Source organism: Myiozetetes cayanensis, unplaced genomic scaffold (assembly GCF_022539395.1).
Source record: "Myiozetetes cayanensis isolate MyiCay16 unplaced genomic scaffold, myiCay2020 scf1, whole genome shotgun sequence".
NCBI lineage: Eukaryota > Metazoa > Chordata > Aves > Passeriformes > Tyrannidae > Myiozetetes > Myiozetetes cayanensis.
This window is the reverse complement of record NW_026086604.1, coordinates 103,620,425-103,643,118: the sequence shown is the minus strand read 5'-3', so window position 1 is coordinate 103,643,118 and position 22,694 is coordinate 103,620,425. Positions and strand designations below refer to the sequence as shown.

Sequence of the window (22,694 nt, the reverse complement as noted above, 5' to 3'; positions counted from 1 at the left end):
CTGGCAAGTGTAAAGTCTCCCATGAGAACAAGGATTAGAGATCCCAAGACTTTTCCCAGATGCTTATGGAATATTTTGTCTGACTCTTCATCCTGGTTGGTGGTCTGTAACAGACTCCCGCCACAAAATCTCCCTCCTTGGCCTTTCCCCTGGTCCTTACTCAAAAATACTCAACCCTTTCATCACCATCATTAAGATCTAGACAGTCAAACTCTCCCTAACATAAAGGACTATCCCACTGCTTCACCTTCCTTGCTTATCCTTTATAAAGAGTTTATAGCCACTCATTGCATCACCCTAGCTTCTGCTAAAGCTGTAAATTTGGGTTAACAGGATTTTTGGGGATGGAGAGAAAGCTATTCCCTTTTAGGAAATAGAGAGAAGAAGTGACTGATTAAAACATGTACTATAATGGACACCCTCACCCATTTTTAGTGGATCACCTCAAAAAAATACTCACAATAAATCCAAGTTTTTTATAGTCTCGAGTATACATAGACTTGCGTTTCTCCATACTGCCACTACTGTTGTTTGGTTCAGACTCTGCATCAAATGCAATTCTTCGGAGTTCAAATATGATATCCCGTTGAGCCTATGTCAAAACAAGGTTAAAAAAGATTGGTTAAATAACTTAACTTTCAATTTAACAAACAATACCACAAAAGGTGTTTCAAAACACTATATTTCCTCCACTGCCCAACCTTTTTGTGTCTAAATTCCCTACTTTGTACTTGGAGAAACAGTCAGCAAGAATGACCTCGTGGTTCCCATTTTCAAAATCATCACATTCATGAGATTCACATGCAGGTGCCCAAGTTTTGACTTTAAGAAGTGGGACCCACATTATCAAGGTCTAACTACACACTTGATTTTAACCACAGTAGCCAAGAGATTACATAGATTTTAAATTAAGCTGGTAATGAAGCTGGTACTTAAAATATTTTGCTGGATGAAATCAAAATGACTCAGCACTCTGAATTCATTTTTGTAACTGTCCATTTTTGCTACCATAGAAATGGGTAAGAGAGGAATTACTATGAATGTCTAAAGACAGTGATAACCACCCTATCATAATACTAACAACATTGTGTTAGTCACTCTCTATGGAGATATGTGCTAGTTGACCGCATGAACATTCCCAAAACCCAACTTTCCTTCCTCGAATTTAAGAAACAGGAAAGATAAAAACCTACAGCATGATGTTACTTATGTTAAAACTATCTATCTGTCCCACCTTTTCTTCTCCAAATTATCAGCAACTCTTAACATAACTTCCTCTTAAAAATGAAATCAAGTTCTTCTGTGTACAGGGCCTAAAAAAGGCCACAAAAAATAAACAAATGAAACACATCTTCCATATGGCTCACTGACTCTATATTTAAATCTCTTGAACCTCTTAGGGGATTAAGTGTCTCTTTTTGCACAGTGAACTATATTAAAGCCAGTGTTTGGACACAGAAGCAATAAACTAATGAACAACTACCATATAGGTTCCCAGTATGAAAAATGGAGTTTATTGTTACACAAAATTAACTTCAAATCTAGCATGCCAGATAGTTTTTATTTAAACACTCAATTTAGCTCTACAGAAGTACTTTTAGGAAGGACCATACATCTCTGTTGCTTCTGAGAAGCACACAAAGGAAACAAATGCTGGACTGGAGCTCAGAGTTTCTGCTCAGGAAGACATAAAATTGTATTCTCACAAAATTGGAACAACCTGCCAAGGAGAATGGCCTGGTCATTTTGTTCTCCTTTGGCACAATGAATGCAATAGCCAGTACATCTTATCACAGGCTGGAAGGTGGAAAGACCTTCCCCGGATCTTCGCTCGCGAAGACTGGCCATTATTATTATTATTATCACAACCAAAAAAACATAACCCAACTTCACAGAGAGAGAAAATGAATGACGTATGTAAGTGTTCCTAGAAGTGTTTTTTCTCCTTTGTAAAGAGCTTTAGGTACATCAATGAACAATTGTCTGCTTCCTGCTAAGACTAGATCATGCCAGATGCTTACCTGATCTTGTGGATCCATTTTTGTCATCATTCTGTCTTCCAGAAGATTAAAGGTAAGTACTTGCAGAACATAAAGCTGGTGTGCCATTTCATTATTGATGGCCCTCTGTGACCTGATAACATGCTGCAAAGAAAGAGAGACATTGGTGAATATCATTTTACAAGAAAATTGCCTTGGGTGCAGTCAGGTGTTTCTATTTCTTTCAGTATGTGTTTGCTATGCAATAGTGCATGTATGCTCCAGAAAAGGAAAAAAAGGAAAACAAAACACAAAAAAACCCCACAGACAATCAAACCAGGACTAGCACTGCTGATTTACATACTGTATAAGCAACTTAAACATATTTAAGGGACAGGACTTCACACTAGATAGGGTCTGTGCATATACTGAGAAGTGGCATTAAAAAAAAACAGTGCTGAGAAGTCCCTTCAAAGAAAAATTAATTCCATACCAAGAGTGTTGGAGCTCTGTGGTTTTTCGTTTGTTTGTTTGTTTGGGTTTTTTTAAGAGAGTATATTAAGAAAATATTTAAGAGAGTAGCTGTCTGAGCAGACAAGTATTCAGGCTGTAAACACAGACAGAGAATGCAGTCATTTGACAGGGCTCAACAGGCAGTCAACATCACACCACAATCCTGCCTCTACCACACAACTCCATTCAGTATGAGGAAAACTGCTTAGAAATATATTAGCATACAATGCCCCATAGGTGCAGAATTATCCCATTCAGAAGCAAACACAAAACTGATGGACTATTTAGAAATCTCTGGTGTGCCAAAAACACCAAGTTGTTCTTAAATGGGAAACAGGCCCAGGTCACTAAACAGAGCAAAGTACATAAGGAAAGAGTCATCAAGTAGGAGGTGGATACATCAACTGATACTGTACAGTTCCAGAGAACAAAGGAATCTGTCTGCCAAAAGGCACTGGAGCATTTCATGACAATAAATAAACATCTAAGAATATTCTCCATGTGATTATTACAAATTCCCTCAAATTATTACATTATTACATTATTACAAATGAACTCAAACAGTGTAAAACCATTCCTTCTGAAATAAATTCGGGGGGGGGGGTGTACACATCACTGAAATTATGACAGTGAATGAGAAGGTGCGAGGGATTGTTTGTTGTTTGGTTTGTTGTGCACCAAGAAAGAACACTTTCTCTCGTTCCCTTGAAGATGTAATCTACTCTAAGGTCAAAGGCAAAATTGATAGCAGGAGCAGGTCTTCTATACTATATTCATTAAATCTACTTCATGCTTCTGTTGTGCAAGCCATGACAAGTTGTGGGCAACTTTATATCGAGACAGAATAATCAGCAGGTCCCCAAAATGCCAAGGTATTCAGTATTATATTTTCATGAAGAAACCATAATTTATTTGAAGGGGAAAAGAACTCTTCTAAAAAGCAGTTCTGAACCCACTCAACAATCGAATCTATATCTTCTATGCTACAGCTATGAACACCAAAACTTGAGTCACCTTTTCTCTCTTCTAGTGATCAGTAATTTTGAAAACTGTATACTTACAGTTAAAATGATGGAACGAAGCTGCTTTTGTGCCAAAATGTTTGCCATTTCCTGGTTTAGTAAAAAAAGATAAAAATAAAAAAATTAGCCAGAAGCAGGTATTTTAGTGTCATACCTAGAAGAACACACTGATTTGCAAAGGTCTTATGATTCTGTAGTGTTATTTATAAATAACAGTCATTAGTCATCATCTAAATGACAGTATGCCTTTTTCGGGGCATCATAAACTCAGATTACTCTACTATGAAAAAAGGGACAAAAAAGTTAAAAGTACGACACAAACTGAGGACCTTGACAATCCAAAACCAGCAGTGAAAGACTTCAGAGGAGACCCTCTGTGGGTTCAACAGAGTGTTTACACCCTTGTTCAAGCACAGTCTTTCCCCATAAACAATACAGACAGAAGCATGGATTGGAAGTCAGCCAGGATTTTAAAACAAGATGTCAAATCACATGCTTATTTAAAATAATATTTTGGCTGCTGAAAAGTTAAGTGCTGTACCTTTCACTCAATAAATCAGCCTACAACTCTGTATTGTTTCATTATAACAAAAAATACTTCTCCCCTGTATTTTAGTAGCAATGTTGACATTGGTCCACATTCCAAAATTGGAATTTTGCTTTAAATTAACTTCTCTTTCTAGACCTGTCTGAAATCAGTGTTAACATATGCTTAAGGAAATTCTTAGGATGCACTGTAATTCTGTGCAGTTGGCACCATATAAAAAATATCGGTCATGTTCAGGAGAAATGAATTTTTTAAAAAAAATTCCTGCTGAACTTTATGAGAACTGAAGAGTAATATAGAGTACATACTGGTTACTTCTATATAACAAAAAAGAGACTAGAAAATTGGAAAACTAAGGCTGTTATATAAAACACACAGAGAACTGGATTGCTGAAACATGCCTGCAGAAACAGTGTAAATTAAGCAAGTGTTAGGGTGAGAATTTGCTTGCAAAAAGAAAATAATTCAAGTTGTGAGACGGGAGGCAGCCACAGGTGTTGAACTGTTTTCTTTGTAACAAAGGGTGCTGCAACAGAACAAGGGTGTAATAAGGAAGAAAGAAGTGACTAAAGAGAAACTCAACTTTAAATTTTAAGCTAAGCAGGTTTCAATTGCATGTAACAGCAAAGGAATGGATGACACAGATGGTTCCATCTCTTTCGGAAATGCTCAACTGGGCTGCAGAGGGAGTGCCAGACACATAATATGCTTCGTATTAGGTGGAACAGACTGGCTGGTTTTGTCAAACTATATACCCACTGTCAAAAGATGAACAGGTAAAGAATAGGAGATAGTATTTTCTGCATTCAAGGCAAAGAAATAAAAAAAAGGAAATATATCCTTTTACTTTTTGGAGAGGATTATCAAATTGTCACTTTTTTCTTATACCTGTAATTTAAAAAGATGTTGTTGAGATATTGTTTTTTGTCAGCGGACTAAAAACTGATAGGAACAACAAGCATTCACAAAACCAATTACTGCATCATAATCAACTTTGTGTCTGCAAAGGCCATGTAGTCATTAGCAGCTAATGAGCTGCCTCTTCTAATATAAGTATCGTACTAAGAGATGAGAAGAATTATCTGACAAAATTTGCCATCTCATTTTCCATAGCAACGTCTCTGCAAAAATACAGATAATTGCCAAAAAAGTCTTTCAAACATATATACTACCATTTCAATACTCAAACTCCCATCTCTTTTCCGAAAGACCTTTTTTGTTGTGGTTTTTGTGGTTGTTTTTTTTTAAATAACCTAGGTTTTTCTAGATAATTTGGTCCTCAACAGTGGCAGAAGAAGCAAAGCAACCAGGGAGTCCTCACTAAAAAAAAAAAAAACACCAACTTTGGACCCCTTGGCTTTTTGAATTACAGACAGGGAGAGGGGAAAATAAAAATAAAAAAAAAATTAAAAAAAAAGGAGGTGAAATAATTCATATAGCAGTGCCAATTTAAATCTTTTCCTTAATTGCAGTGCAGTCATCCATATTATGCCAGTCCCTGTAAGACAGCAGCAGAGAGGGTGCCAAGGCTCCTGGAGTCATAAGAGTTTTAGTGCAATTTCTCTCTTCTAACCATATTAGTGATGAGTACTGAACCTTAACTTTAGAGTGCCCATCATCAGATAATTATGTGAGACTGCGTCACCTCAGTACATTGTCTCAGAAAGACAGAATTCAATAAACACCATCAGTTAATGCTATTTTGAAGCCAATGGACACCTACCTTCTTCATTACATGGTTTACTAATTAACCACAAGACAGATACAAAAAGAAGCCTAACAGAGACTACTTACTATAAGTTATTAAAGGCTGAAGAAAATTTTCTGCAAGTGCCAGAGCTATTAGCCTTCAAGTCAAACTAGATCATTATCTTCTGGTGATCATAAACTCCGTGACTAACACTTTTGTGTCACAGCAGCAGGTACTACAGGTGAAGTCTGCCTGGCTTATTGCCGGCCTCACTAGATGGTTACACTCTTGGTAAAAATACAGTTGGCAATGCTGGCAACACCCTGTGGTACTGTTGTTCAAGGAACACATGCCTACTGACTAATAGTGAAGTCTTATCTACATCTGACATTGTCTCTTAACTTTAAATATGACCAAAGCATACTTTTCACAGAAACATAAGCAGCGGCAACTATTCACAAATGTAAAAAGCAAAATATTTGGTTTTCTTACAAGCATCTATCATAGGTTTTTGCCAAAATTGAAAGAAAGGTTTTACTCCAATTTTTGTTTATTAAGTGCCTTCTTCCCTTAATCACCGAAGCCTGTACTGGAGAAAGAAGGGGAAAAAGGAGGAGGGGTAAACCATGGATTTACTTTCCCCTTTCACAATGTTAAAAATATTTTTAAGAAAAACAAAACAAAACAAAACAACAAAAAACCTCATAAGGGCTTTGATGTTTGCTTAAAGGCTCCAGCATTTAAAAATGTAAATAAATATCAGGAAAGTCCTTGTCAGAACTGATCAGCAACTCTCAGTGAACTTGTTCTAGGCAGTAACAGTATGTCACTACAAGAATTATCATCGCTGTTCCATTGGTGACAGAAATGTTAAATAAATAAATGACTAAATCTGTTTTGACACAGGCTAACAACTTTATAAAGACGGATAAAACTTCACTATTTCATAACACTTCACATTCCATCCTCATTTAACAGTAACTAGCAATCTTTCCTTTTGAGACTTCTGATATCTGGCACTAAAGCTGACTTAAAATAGCACATTCTAAAAGCCATGAAATGCTTACATGGCAAGATATTTCAGTTTCCAAAAGGAACACACTTTTAAATAAAAAATCTGGGGGAAAAACATCCTACCAAAAAATAGCCTGGTTTTACAAGCTGTGCTGGCAAAGAGTTCAGTACAATAAATACTACAGTCAGCCACAGTCAATATGGTTCAAATGAGGTTACAGGGAACTACAAAAGCATGGAAGAACGCTTAATCCCTACTAATACTAGTGCAAGATGGAGGTAGCTCCATTAAAATGAACGATATACCAACGTGAAATAACTGATCAAGCTTCAGTCTGAATTAACTGCAAGAAAAGTGTGACTGAGACAATTGCAGGTAAGAATATGAAACACTTACTTCCCTACAGATACATAGGTACACAAAACCCAACAACTCACCTGCCTCTTGTCATCTGGTGCTTTAAGGAAGAGTGCATTTATTACCGCAATGGTATACGTCTGGATTTCTTGGTCTGTCCTGTTTGGAACAATGTCATAAACATTAGAGAAGAACATGAATGCACATGAGCTGTAGACACTGATCTTCCAGCTGGAGGTAGAATTGGAGGAACTGTTTGCAATTCATGTTAACCATGCAAGTTAGGTAATAAAATTAGGTCATGACCAGGTTGCCTTTATTACTAAGAGAGACAAGATGCACCAGAGTGAGACTCGGCATTCAAGGAAGGTGGAATGTACAACCCTGTTGAACTGTCATCGACTCTCCACTGACCATAGTAGTAGAACAACAATCAGCTTCTGCCAGATGCTCAATATCTAGAGGTAGAAAGAGGAATCTTCCCTTAAAAGGTTCTGGAGATGAACCTGCTGGTATTAAAAGCTTTTCAGGAGAGGTAAAAATGTCCCAGCTAGGAGACAAGCTTAACTATATGCTATGCACATGCTCCCATACACTTGCCTATGCTACAAGAGGCAGTTTCCATCCATTCAACCACTGCATATTACTATTTAAGAAAAAGTCCCTCCCTTTTCAAATATACCTTCAGGAGAAAGTAAGCAATTTTTGTCTTACACACTTCCCAGAGGCTGACAAGCAAAACAACCCCATCTGCATGCTGATGGTATAAAGTATTTCATTACTGTAGGGTGCTCTTCTCTTCATTCCCTACTTCCAACTACACATACAGCTCATTGAAAAAAAAATTTAAACACCAAAAAAAACCTCCTAATGACCAAGCAACTCCAGAAAGCTGGTTATCAGTTATCCAATCACTTGTAGCGGACACAGGAATCATAAAAGAGGTTGCCAGTCTTTATACCACTGCTTTTTCCAAATGCTGTGCTCATTCTGAGGAAAAAAAAAATTAATCCACCATATCAAGTGGCAGCTGAATACACTCACCCCTGCAGATGTGGAATTAGCTGCCCAATTGTGATCTCCTGCGCTACCTTCTGGTACAGGTCATGGCTATTGAGCACCATCGATTCCAGGATTGCTAGCGACCGTTGCAAGATAGAGATGTCTGAGGCAAATTTGTTCACATAGCTTGCTATCTGCAAATACAATCATTTAGAGAATTTACATCTTGTCATGAACACAGGAGAAGATAAGAAAGAAAACTGTGGACGTGCCTCAGAAAGGCATTAGAAAAAAGTAATCCTATCCACATACTAAGTATCAGCAAATACCTAAAAACAGTCAACAAGGAAGTGCATATAGCATCAAAGGACATAGTGCCACAGGTTCTTCAGCAGGCACAAATCACCACTGATTTATGTCAGTATTCATGTGACTGAAGTGTATGCTTTACCACTACATTATGAACGTGGTAAATCAACATGAAAGAAATAGAACAATTACGGTTTTTTGTGTGGAAAACTTAGGAAAGGACAAGGAGACTACCTCTCATTCTCTAGAGCAGAAACCTGTGTAGCTAGTTTTGTCTAAACAAATATCTAGGCTTAAGGAAAATGTTTCAAAAGAGAAATTTAGATCTAGCTTTCTGGCAAAACACACTCTAGATAAATATGTCCTTTTTTCCCCCTTGCTGTTACCAACAATGCTGAAAGCTCTTTCCAGGTTACAAATTAAAACTCTGTGGGTGATCATTTATCAGGACAACCAGTTCTATAACTCTGTCTAGAGTCCAGCCTTGCATTAATAACCTTCACTTTTATTGCAAGCTGCCACCAAAAAATGGCACATTAATTAAAACCAGGTCTGACCTCTGCTATTTTGCAGTGTGGCAATGACATGCTGCACACTCATCTGCAGAGCCAACACAGCTGCGCAGTAAGATGTGGTAACATGTGTTCTTCCATATGCTGCCAAGTCCATGTACCTGGCTTCCTGGGAAGAAACCTGCCTTCTACTGATGCAGGAAGCAAGAACTGCCTGGGTTTTCTCTGAATGAAATGATACCAGCATTGTCAAGACGAAAGGTACCCAAGAAAGCAGAGACAGACAAAAGAAATGTGCTCTGACCACGATTATTTGCTCTTTACAGCCAAATAACAGTCTACAGTGGCCCTATCTCAAGTTTGATACATTTCTTCCAGAAAATACGGAGCACACGCCTCTTCAGTATTCGTGCTACAAGCTGCTAATGTGGTTTTACTGTTTCCGATTCTGGATGCTTGCTCAGATCTAGGCATTGTTTTCCTTTAGGAGGAAGAAAGATATATTCTAGGCTTGGAAAAGCTATCCTGTAAAATTCACAGTTAAATGCTGACATGTGGACAATGGTATTGTTTTGCACTTGTGACTTTTACGTAGCACTGAAGGAGCAAAACATCCTTTCTGCAACTTTGTCTGGAGACAACAATGAAGGTGGGACAGATTCTTCTAATCTGTTACAGCACTGCTGTTTGTTCTGCTACTTATTTTGTGTTACCACAACAGGAACACACTACTCCAAATGTAGCTCAGTTCAGAGAATATACACTGACTTTATTTTCTGTGAAGAACCAACCCATGCATGCATGGAGAACAGGAGGAAAGAAGCAACTCCATTAGCTTTTTCCTACTCCGGACTTTGAGTATTGCTGCCATCAAGTCCTAAGCCCAACTAATATTTACATTAGGATATGAAATACAATGTGCTGTTTAGAGTAACAAGCTGTATCTCAGAAGCACTGTACTACCCTACCTCTCTTAATGGTAATCCAGGTGTGTTTTGATGCATTGCAGCCAGAGCTGCCAGATGTCCACAGGGCCTACGATAGGGACAATGTATACACAGAGCAACTCTGCACTGCTCACACGTTCAACCAAATGCACCCTGGATGCCTCAGTTATCAGGCATCCATGAATCAATGGAATACAATATGTCCAGACTGTGCCCCAACTTGCCAGACTTTTGTCACCTCTTCAGAAGCCCTGACACATACAAGTTATTCTTGGTGCAGCAGCTCCTCCAAGTGTCAGTGTTAATGCTTCACTGGGATATAACATATTCATATGAGGTGCTGCAGAAATGTAACAGTATAGATAACTGGAACCTCAGCCTAAGCAAGGCTGCCTTAGCCTTATTTATCCTTCTGACCTTGGACCATAACCTCTGCTACTCATAAACAGTAACACAAGGTATGAAGCTGCCTTGTGTGTTTAAAAAAAGACGTATCACACTGAACATAGATGCAAAACATCTGCTGGGTAACTTGCATGTCAAGCTATATATATTCATAACCACCTTGCTGAAGCATGAAGTCTGGCCAGAAATAATAGGCTTGTCTACCCTGAAAAATAAGGCATGCAAGTTCCAGAGGGAGCAAAATTACATCAAAAAGAAATTCTATTACCACACTTGAAGTTCTGGATGTAGGAAAAAAAAGACACCCTTCTTGAGAAGAGACAGGAATGAACAGGAGTTCAAATTTGTGCTATTTCCTGTTTTTCTGCTTATTGAGCACTCCACACAGAGAGGGTTTTCAACATTCAAAAATAATCCTCTCATATAGGTGTCTCTCATTAAGGATAAAACTATTTCTTCAGCAAAATACCTGTAACCTTAATAACTGCATAGTCCTATTGGGACATATATAGCCACATACAAAGGAAATGTCTGGGTGCTTAACTTGCTACCAATTTCAAGGGAACTTAGGAATCAGAATTTCTTTACACATTCAGCTCCAATGATCTGATTAAATAGGAGCTAAACATGTAAACTGAGGGTAGATGAGAAACTTACAGCAAACTAAACTACATCATCTGATTTCTCTTCACCAGTTCAGTATTACTTAAAGCACAGAAGAGTATTCAAAAATTAAAATAAAATAATAATAATAAAATAATAATAATAATAATAAACAAAAAAAACATGTCAGGAATAAAAACTACATAGGGAAAGAACAGTGAAGGAAACAGATCTGATTTTCATTATGTATATTCATTAGTTATTTGCCTGGACTATTTTGTTGTCAGAAATGTACATAAAAATCTGTCTATGTTTTGTTCTCTGTTAAGTTCCAATGCACAGTAAAATTTTAAAAGGTGCATATCATTCTAAAGTAAGGCACTAGAGTTGCACTTGACTACAGGACGTGACAGCTGCGACACACAACAATACTTTCCCAGCTGCCACCCCATTTTCCTGCACAATACATTTTAGAAAGCAGAATAAAAATCCATCATTGTTAAGACTCTGCATCACACACTTATGAAACAGCTATTATATAAATAATTCTAAGAGGGTTTTTTTTTTAACTATCTCAACCAATACTACAAACTTTATTTCTCCTCTTGTAGGAACTAAAAATGTGGTAACAAATTTGTATAGTGTATTTTGTCATGGTTTAGGAATGGTATTTCACACTGAAACACCCCAAACCATGCACCACTCACTCCTCCCCTTCCCATTCCCTGGTGTAGGCTGGAAAGGAGAATTGGAGGCATAAAAGGTGAACATCATGGGGTGAGATAAGAACATTTCACTGGGTACAGCAAGGAAATAAGAAGAAGAACAGTAACAGCAACAATGTTAATAACAGGGTGTACAAAAGAGGTGAACAATTCACACGTGAATGTTCACCATGCAGAAACTGGCAACATATGAATCACCTCCATGTTATCCTGACCTCGAAAGGACCCCTTGCCCCATCCCTGGCATCGATGTGAGGTGGTACAGGACAATCTCCGAGTCCAGCCATACCCCCTTCTGGCTACTGCTAAAATTAACTCTGTCCTAGCCAGAACGAGGACATTATCCACCCCTCATTCTATATCATTTATGTCATGTCCAAATCCTGCATCTTCCAACTATACATATATATAATATAGTTATAGATATTATATATGTTTATAAAAATTTATGGAGTTTATGTATCTATAAATATATGTTTACATATTTATATATAAAGTTTATGTATTTATACCTCTATTATAAGTATTTATCTATACAGACACACGCACGGGTATTATTTCATAGTCATAGTCAATGACCACCCCTCCAAGACATCTGTTGAGTTCATTTAGTTCATGATTGTGGGTTCTTTCCATCCCAGCTGTTTTCCAGGGCAGGAGGGCTGGTGTGCTGTCAGCTGGTTGCAAGTTGCATCAGGAGCTCATGACTGGTGTACCTGGGGCAGTCCATACTCATTGTCCATGTTAGTGGCATACAGTGGCAATGTTATTCAGCAACTAGTATTATATAATTAAACATTACAAACTATTCTCACATGGAGAATCAATGGAGATAGATTCTGCCCCTATGTATCTTGATGGTATCAGGATCTATTTTGCACCAGTGCCTTATACTCTTGTCGGTCTGATGTGGCACTTCCTCTCTAACTTGCTTGAGTCTTTCAAATCTGTCCTCAGTCGTGGACAGTCTTTCCCCAGATGAGACACAAGTCAGTAGGGAGTAAAAGAGATGATCTTTCATATTGCCAGAGTCATCTGGTCATCTGAAGCACTGTTTGTTCTCCTTTCACTGACATTATTGCCAATGAGTTGGTGTACAGTGATGGTGCACTCTGTACAAACTTCTGTCACATGGATTGTGTACACTGAACCTCATCTGGATCTACAGGGGACTGCTCATTATTTGAATCCTTATAGTTTACCTCCAGCACAGATAATTCCCTCAGGTACTGGACACCTTTCTCCATGGTGTTCTACCTGCTTGGGCACACTACTAGATCACCCTTGAGAGACTACCTTTCCCTCGTGCTTGACATGCTCTGGAGTCACCTCCAGAGGCTGAGCGTTTCTGTCCTCTTTCCAGTCCCCTTGTCAATGCCCACATCACAGGACAGGAATCCCAGTTGCTTTGCTGTACTACCATCTAGTTTCATACCATGGGCAGCTATATCCCAGCATTAGAGCAGCCAGGTCAGTAGAGGCTCACCCTACTGGAGGCTGAAATCTTTTCACATATCTCACAACTTACCTGAGCATAGGGACCAGGTGATTATCTCTGGCCCTGCCTCTCCCTCCTGTTCTGAGGGCTCTGCTCCCTCCTTATCCCTCACTATGTGAACTGATTTGGTCTTGAATTTCTTCTTCTGTATAGGGACAATTGCTACCAGCATGGATTGTTCCTCTGGTTCAGCTGCAGTTTGAGTGGCCATGGTGCCTGCTTTGCTTTCCCTCTCTTCCCCCTGAGGGTGCTGTCTAGTACTGAGTAGTATCCAGTAAACAACAGCAAGGGCCCAGCACATTGTATAACTTTGAGCCTCCCTGGAACTGCCACAGCATTTTTCATTCAAATTCAAATATTATGCCACTTTTTCAAGGTCCTATAGTTGTTCAGTGGTGAACTTCCAAACCATTGGAGCAGAACAGTCATCAAAAGCTGGGCCATTTTCTCCCACATTCCATGACACTCATGACTATCCATCTTCATGGCAGATCTCGGAAGACCCTCTTTAAAATCTATTTTGTAACTCTAAAATTGGTGTGGACCATACTGAGGAGACATGATAGATTAGCAACAATAGCATGTTTTCCTTAAGATCCAGAGGAAATTCAAAATTCTCAAAAGCTGTTGTAACAAGCCTGAAGGAGAAAAAATGGGTGAAAAGCTGGAAAAGATCATCCTTCCCTGTTCTCCCTACAGGCTGAGTACAATTATTAATGCACTCACAGAGGTAGCACCCAAGGCAAGGGCAGCAGAGCAACATTGAACATATATCCAAAATGATCCTCATTGCCCTTGATTTTATCGTATCATAAACTGCTAACACATAGTACAGCAAAAAAAAGAAATCCTGATCCCTCTCCCCTCTCTGAAAAAGAGCATCCAGATGGGCAAATAGTGTATATATCTGGAAATATATACAGGGTTAGATACTTCAACCACATGAACAGATCAAGCAGTATTGTGACCAGTGGCTCTGGACCTTACACAACAAATGCTTACATCAAATCTGTTTCCATCCTCCTCCAGTCAGATCTAATGTTATCTTAATCCTTCGTGCCCCACACTGGGCACCAAATTAGGTTTACAAATGGCATTCCCTAATTTAGTGCTCCCACTGAGACTCTCCAAACCACACTGCTGCTCACTCACTCCCCCATCCTCCATCTTTCCCCCCTCCTCTGATGGGCTGGAGAGGAGAACTGGAGGCACAAAAGGTAAGTGTCATAAGCTGAGATAAGAACAATTTACTGGAAACAGCAAGAAAATAAGAAAAAGAACAGCAACAGCAACAATATTAATAAAAGAGGATGTAGGAGAGGTAAACAATTCACATGCGAATGCTCACCACGCGGAAACAGGCAATATGCGAACTGCCTCTACATCACCCTGACCCAGAAAATAACATGAGGTGGCACAGAATAACTTTTGGGTCCTAGCCATGCTCCCTTCTGGCTACTGCAAAAATTAGTCCTGTCCTCGCTGGAACCAGGTCAGTTTTGATATCCAATTACCGTGACTTTTTCTAAGAACTGGGAATCCAAATCCTTTAGGCAACTATGGAAGCTGAAAATTATATTGTCACAAGCAAGAAAAAGGTCTTGAGAGAATCTGCACATCATAAGGAAGTTTTTTCAACTGATGCTCTTTTCCCTCAAGATAAGTAACAAAGCGCTCTTTGAAAGCATCAATTCTTATTTGCAGGAGTTGGAATAGCAGTCTTTATGTACCCAAAAGGTGGGAACAAGTCTGCATCCAACACCAAAGAGTTAGTCATTAGAAGTAGTCAAGGGTTCTCCTTGAGGTCTCCTCCAGCTTTTAGATTTTTAGGTTAAAAAACCATTCAAGAAAATAGTTCAGGCTAATTCCACCCCATTCCAATTTAGCTTTCATTGAACATGAAAGACAGTTTCAAAGGGTGAAAGCCCTTGGTTTAAAGTTCCCCTCAGCTAACAGAAACTTATCAGCTCAGGTATCCATCCTGTCAACCACTTGAGCAAGCCCATCAAGAACCTCAAGTGGCCTCTCAAAAGCCAAGGTCCGAGAAGCAAGTGAGAATGAAGCTGCAGATTGCTGTCAGAGAGGTACAGTCCAAAGGTGACTCATTAGGTTTGCCCTTTGCCCACACTGCCCCACTGAGGGCTCTGATGTTTTGGCTCCCAACTCCATTCAGGCCAGGACACACCTGTGCCTCTTTCCTCTATTTTTGTCATTCTTTTTCCTTCTGTTTCTCTTCTAACTTTCCTATTCTTCTCCTTGATCCCTTTCTTGCTCATCAGTTTCACTTTTGATTACACTTGACAGTTTTGGCTTTCATAGGTACTTCGACAGAATACTTCTGTTTATGCCTTTTACTTCGTTTTTTAAATTGGGTCATTGTCCAAGGAAAGCTATGGAAGTGCCAAACAGAAGAGATGAGCCATTAAACAGGGGTGAACACAACACTTTCTTCTGCCGTTAAAATACAACAACCCACAGGGCAAAAGATGTTGGTACAGTTAGACAAAGACAATAATTTTGAGTCACTAAGGAAGTAAATTGATTTAAACTAATTTTAGCAAGTTTCTTCATATGCTCCTTAGTAGGCTGCCTTAGCAAATAAGACATTCTGGGCTTGGCTTTGTATCGCTCGCAGTCAGTTAAAAAAACAATTGTAGAATTTTCTTTACCATGAAAGATAACAATAATCATCACCATCATAAGCTATCTAGACTGCAAGATTGGAAAAAACAAACAAACAAACAAACAAAACCCCAATGCCAATCAAAAAAAAAAAAAAAAGATCAGTTTTACTATTTTTCTTGTAAATTGCATCCAGCATTTTTAATGACCAAAACTGAGTTTTAGTATCTAATGTATCTAATGCTCTTTTCATAGTTGATTCTTCTTTCACTTTTTGGCAACAAAAGTAAATTTATATGTTCCTTTGGTGATAACAATTTTCTAACCAAATTTTCTAACCACTCTGCTAAAGTGACGATATCTTTGCCACAGATTATATTAATTCCATTACAACTTCTGATATTATTTTAATGAAGTAACTGATATCTTTTGAACCTGTACAAAAGCATTTTAACTTATAATAAATTCTGAGTTCAATCTGGTTTGAAAATGCTTTGTAAAGAAACATGATGTGTTTTTTGTTTTTGTTTTTTTTTCCCCACGGTAAATTAAAAGGGTTACATGAGTAACAAAACCTTTTTTCTGAAGTCTGTTACATTTCTTTACCTAAAGAGCACTACCATGTTTCTGCTGCTTTTGTGCATCTCTTACATGCAAGAAAAGAAAAGATCCGTTGCAAATGGTGGAAAGATCTGCTTCAAACCCACATAACTCAAGATTCAGGGGTCCAGAGTACAATTGGATAAACTTAGCAGATATCATCTTAATTTCAAATTCTCTTCTTCCCATATCCCCCAGAGGAAAGATTTCAGAGCTGGTGTTTTTTTTTTCCTAGAAATAAGGCATTACTTATACTAGTTTACATTAAATCAAAATACTAATTTTTTCTTTAATTGCATGGTATCTGCACAGGGAGGTCACATTATATCTGAGTAAACAATTTCTTGTGTAATAAGCCTAATCCTGTTTTGATCTCAATCTTCTCCAACTGATTTCCACAGCAGTTGGGCCAGATTCTGCAGATACAAACATTTATAGTTTGAAATGGCACTTTAATCCCGTTTTCCTGTACCTTTTTTTTTTTTTTGGGGGGGGGGAAGAGGAAGAAAGGAAAAACCCAAACCACAACTCACCTCAAAAAACTTAAACTGATATAGAACAGATAGCATTGATTACAAATTTACCTTTTTAATGAATGCCACAGAGAATGTATCCCACGATACAATCCCATGATCCATCAGCTCAACAAATGCAGTCAGTGTAAAGGACAACATATCTCCAAAGCTGCAAGAGACAGGAGTCATGACAACATTTACCAGTAATGCAGCAGGGCAATGACCGAGGGAATAAAGCAGCAGGAAGCTTTCAGAAAGGCAGGAAAATGAAGCCAATTAGGGACTAAGAGGTAGCAGAAGAGTAAGAGAGGCCGTGCAACAGACAGTCTTCAAAGCAATTTAGCATGGACAACAAGAATAGTCACCTGGAAGAAAGCAATTTTGTAAGAGAACTAATCCCCAGGAGAACAATGCATGCAAGACTCAAAAAATTAAACTTTTCTTATAAACTCAGAGATTTAGATCTAATGGAAGAAAAGAAGTAAACTTTTCCCTTAGTACTTATGAAATCCTCCTAACTAAAGACAATATAGAGGTGCCACGTTTTGATACCTCTGTGGCAAGTACATTGGCAGAAAGTTAGAGCATTTTTTATTCCTCCTCTCACAAGGAAGCAAATGTATTTTAAACATGCACCAGAAGAGATTATATATCTTAAACAGCATTTTTTCTGACTGCCTTGATTGCTTTCTTTAAACCTGAAGATGCATCTCCTTTTCTTTATCTATGGGCAACCACATCAAGTGAATTGCAAAGCTCCTATAGTTTATCCAGGTGTCCAGTTAAATTGTTCAGGGTTTGCAGGCTACTACTCTGCATTTTAACCCAGCAAATTTGAAATTCAATGCACCTTTGGATGAACTCAAATTCAAACTCAACAAGTAAATTAAACTCAACATAGATAATATGCTCTAACCTGACTAGCTACATAAGAATCTTTTACGTTAAAAACCAGCTTTTAAAGATTAGCTTAATTTTTATGTGTAGTCAGGGCACTGAACAGTCAGCAGCCACAAGGATTTCAAAGAAGCCCTTCAGTGAGTTAACTACTCAATACAAACAGCAGCTCACAAAGCCTGAAAGGGAGTGGAGTATTACCTTTCAGGGCATGCAAACCGCCTTCAAGGTACTCTGCTACTAAGCCATTAGCAAGTAAAAGCATACAATCAAACAGCATGAATAGTCCCAGTGATTTTAATGCAACAGATAACCTAATGAAAAGATAAAATAAATAAAAAAAAAAACCTCCATCAGATTGGAACTGCAAAGCTCAGTATGTTGAAAACCTGAGTCATGTACTAAAGCCATAATTAATCAATGTAATTGGTGTTCCTTACTCTGTGATTTGCTATCCTACTATCCTGCATAAACCCAACACAAATAAGTGAACATCCACTTCCTACAGAGGAATAAGGCAGAAAAATCAGTTTTAATGTAGCACCTCTCATAGCTGGATTTGATTTAATCTGCCATTTAGAGATTTTTGATGGTGAGATGCAGCTTTTAGTGGCCACTTCATTTAAGAAAGTTCTTGTTCATCACATCTCCCAAGATACCCTCCACTGAAAAAACCTTGCCATTCTTGACATTTTGTGAGTAAACCCCCCAAAAACCCCAAAACACCTTTCCCTTCCACAGTAAGTAGGGGTATACACAATGGCTTTGATTATTTATGACAAAATTAAAAAACTACACCGAAGAGTAAACAAGAAAAATCATGTCTCCAAAATAATCTGTTGTGATTCCACAAGGAATACTTTGTTCAGAAAATAAATGATCTGTAGGTTTTGGGGTTTGTTTTGAGGGGTAAGGGGTTTATTTGTTTCTTTGTTTTGCCTTTTTTTTTTATATTGTATATCATTTAAGAATTACATTAGATTAAAAATGTTATCATTACCATTACAAATAACTGAGGATTTAATAAGACATGACAATAAGACTCTGCAGAAAATTTAATCAGCTCCAGTCCTGTCATGTTCCCCAATCCATTTCTTTTGCATAAAATGGTTATTTATGAACCCACAAATAAAACAGCACTCCTAGAAAAGGCTTCCTTCTAAAAGCTTGCACCAAATTCTAATGCATCTTCATGACAGAATACTTCCACAAATACATGGAACGTTAATATTATAAGAACACAGACCAAATTAAATTCAAATAATTTTTTTTTTTTAAATTTAAAAGGTAGGCCAAATAGGTTGAAAAGTAGATAGAAATGCCTTTCCCAACATTAAACGAAGCAGATAATTTATCCCTGCTGGAGTTTCTCATATATTGTTTTAAAATTGAGTCAGTTAACCTGTATTTACTACATGAATGCTGTACATGAAAACTAATCCCCATCAACAATAGATGTAGTTGAGAGGGATGACTTAAACTACACTAAACCTGTGCATGGATATTTATCTTCAGAACAGCAGTGGCTGGAATGGAAAGGACTTAAAGTAATCTGGATTCAACAGTCTCACTCAGTCTTCTCATCAGCAGACTCATTCAGTCTTCTCATCAAAACTATTGATCAAACCTGCCTGATTAATACTGATTAACCCAGGCTCCTCCACAGCTTTGGAGGGAGAACTGGGTTGATGGAGATGGCAATACTGGTTTTAACATATAAACCTGTTTTAAGTAGATCTGACAATGATACAATCGTTTGGGATCCAGAAGGTGAAAGTACTTTTCAACTTAAAATGGTCAGACACCCCACCAGGTGTCACTCCAGTGACTCTGCCTCAAATAATTAATGAGTGAAGAGGTGAAACACTGGGACTAATCAAGCAGCAAGAAATACTCCAGGTCTGTGTATTATGCAGCACCACACATACATACCATATATACTTTTAAAATTTATAGCTATACACATGCACCTGCACACACACGTATATTCTAAGTGGCACAGCAAAAGTCAAAAGCCCGGCTTAAAGGATAAGCATTAGGAATAGCACAGCTAAAGATGAAAGCAATTTCCAGGGTGACTAGAGCAAGATAAGGATTAAAGCATTTGGAGGAGGAAGGGAGGGGTATTGATTCATTGTTAAGTGGTAAAACACAAGCAGATAGGTAGAAATAGAGTTTCAAGCAATTAATTTCAAAACACACACGCAGAGACGCACTCACACTATTAAGAGCGGCAGACAGCATAGATGCTAGAAATTTCAAGGGAATCAAAGCTTGCTCGTAAAAGTAGTAATCTTGGAAAAAAACATGGTAGGAGCTGTTTAACTCAAAGTCTCAGTAAGTATTTTAGTCATACAAAAAGTCTGAAAAAAAAATGACGCCTCCTTCTTCATAAAATCTTTTTAGACTAATCCACAGCACAAGGCACAACAGTTCCGTAAATATCAAACCCTTGCTGCTCTGGTAAAATGACTTAAGAGTTTAAAGATAATTCCTGATGAAGGTGTTTTTTAATGCTTGTCATGGCAGCAAGAGGGGAAAACAATCACAAAGATGCACTGTGTAATTGCAATTTTGTGTCTCAATAACTGACAACTTAATGATGTGGGCTCTCTGCCAAGCTACTTCTTTCTACAAGCCCTTCTGAATGCTGTTCAGGGCTCTGGCTTTTAGGTGAGGACACCTTACGCTGGGACAGTTGATGAAGTTTCACCGTTCTTTGTTGACTCCCCACTTCTTACCACCATTGTTAGAGCCGGTCATGAAGCACCTCCTCACCCACAGCAGCTCTTGGCAAAAGCCTCTTAAGCAGCAGAAAGCTGTGGTTTGGAGTGTTGTCCCAGCATGAGCCATTCCACAGCCTGTGGCACCTCAACCTCCCTGACAAACCTGGCTGAAGAGTAAGTCAACAGTTGCACTTTATGTCTCTAGGCTTTCGAGAAATATGAGGTCAAAGCCTGTTAATTTACATTCCTAAGAATTCTCGGCATTCTTACCTTAGGAAACTGTGAAGGAAAAAAACCCAAAAACCTCCACATATTTTTATACTAGTTTTTCTTTCCTAAATATAAAAACGACAGGGATGTGCATATGACTCTGATTACTTCACCTGTCTCTCACATGCCTTCCTAGTATCATTTCTATGTGCTAAGCCATCTTTTATTCCATGTGCTTATTTTGAAAGATGCCTAGAGCAATTTGGATTTCTTATGATAATAAATTAATGGCACTTCAGCACCAAAATCCCCTAGATTTTTTTTTAATAAAAAAAAAAACCCACCTCATTCTATGTTTTACACACATACCAAAATGAATTATTTTATTGCTATTATGGAGGGGGGAATATTCAGCTGTTCAAACGATTATGTAAATCAAGATAATTAGTCAGGCTTAGCTGTCATCAGGTAAAATAAACAAACAAAAAAGGTGTACAAGCTTTTACCAAGCTAGATGAAGTGTCTCATTTTTTATATGAAAAGAGCTGCACAGTAGAACCTGCAAATTAACTGTTGCCTGTCTGTCCCAACCAGGATACAGTGAACAGCCCATTAAGATGAGAAGCCAACTTTAAGCAAACCACTTTTAATGGGCAAAACCGAATCAAAGCTGAGCTTAATTGTGCAAAGGGAAGGCAGCAAAGAAAAAACTTTATGGGGCAGGAGGTAATGAGAGTAGCAGCCTACTACTAAATGCAGGAGTTAAGGTAGCGGTTAACTTTCAGTCCCTTATCTGTGCTCACAGCCTAATACTGGGCAGCTGAAAGGCCTGACATCATTGAGGTCAACATCAAAGAGTAGGAACAGCTTTTTAAATTGGAGCTGTCAAGGATAAATGACCATGAATAAATTTAAACAGGGGAGCAGAATATATCTAATCATCAGAGGACAAGGGCTCTGGAAAAGCCATGGGGGTAAGAATCTAACTAAGTCTAAAAAGAAGACTGATGATGTAGCAGGTTGCTCTGCCAGCACGGTGTGAACAAGTACCTTTTATATTGCTATAGCTCCTTTTCACTGCTTCTACGCTGCTTTGTTTATTCAAGCAACCTTTCCAAGGGTAAAGCTAAACAACCCTCAAATCAAACTAGGAGCAATCAACTTGGTACTTAGTGCAGCTGAAAACGAGGGAACAATCTGCATAGTAGCTGCCCTATTTTTCTAGATAATTACAGGAAATGCAGATAACTGTTCCACTGCAATTGACACAGATTTTTTTCTTTTTCATCGTGCTAAGCACTACTGAAATATTTCTTTGTGGTACAGTTGCAGTGCGTTCACTAAAAGGGATCAGTTTTGCATTCAGGAACCTGAAATAGCTTTGTAACCCTAGTATCAGGGCTTCTCTAAGCTTGAAAGTTAATTCTGATTAAAGAAAACAAGGTGTGACTTTTAAACATAACTGTAACTATTCTTGAATAAATTCAGGTGCAAATTATGGAATATTACTAAATCCACTTAAAGGTACATTAAGCATAGGAAACTAGCCCAGAGGAACTATTACACACTGAAGATGTGATTAGAATTACCTTTTCTCTTATTCCCCATCTTTTAATTTCCCCGTTTTGTTCATTTCATAATAATTTCATTAAATGGACTACTTTTCTTAAAAGACAAGGAATGACTAAACAGGAAAGACAGCACTCTCCAATCAGCTTGGTTTGACTACAATTCTGAACTGCAATGCAAATGACAATTAATAGAGCTGTCTCATGGGAATGTTTTTTAATTTCACTGTCAGACACAATGGGATAAATAAAATCCCAAAACAAAATGGAAACACCTACAACTGAAAAGACAGAGAAAAAGGAAGTCCCATTTTAGCCAAATTTCCTTTAGTGAAGAAAGCAATTAAACAAGGCCCTTCTGTCAAAATCAGGTTTTAATTAAGCCAGGCTAGCATGTGCAAGCTACCAGAGTAAAATGATATATTGTCACTT

The 22,694-nt window shown here is 38.1% G+C and overlaps 1 protein-coding gene across 1 annotated transcript in view; it reads right to left on the bottom strand.

Moving 5' to 3' along the window:
* Positions 1 to 22,694, bottom strand: part of ELMO1 (engulfment and cell motility 1) — a 312,368-nt gene that overhangs the window by 188,156 nt on the left and 101,518 nt on the right. The window contains exons 9-14 of the mRNA XM_050308939.1: positions 16,931 to 17,030; positions 8,168 to 8,319; positions 7,204 to 7,282; positions 3,554 to 3,604; positions 2,022 to 2,144; positions 461 to 592 (exon numbers count right to left, since the gene is read on the bottom strand). Coding sequence (XP_050164896.1) covers positions 461 to 592; positions 2,022 to 2,144; positions 3,554 to 3,604; positions 7,204 to 7,282; positions 8,168 to 8,319; positions 16,931 to 17,030 — 637 coding nt within the window. The remainder of the gene's footprint in view (positions 1 to 460; positions 593 to 2,021; positions 2,145 to 3,553; positions 3,605 to 7,203; positions 7,283 to 8,167; positions 8,320 to 16,930; positions 17,031 to 22,694) is intronic.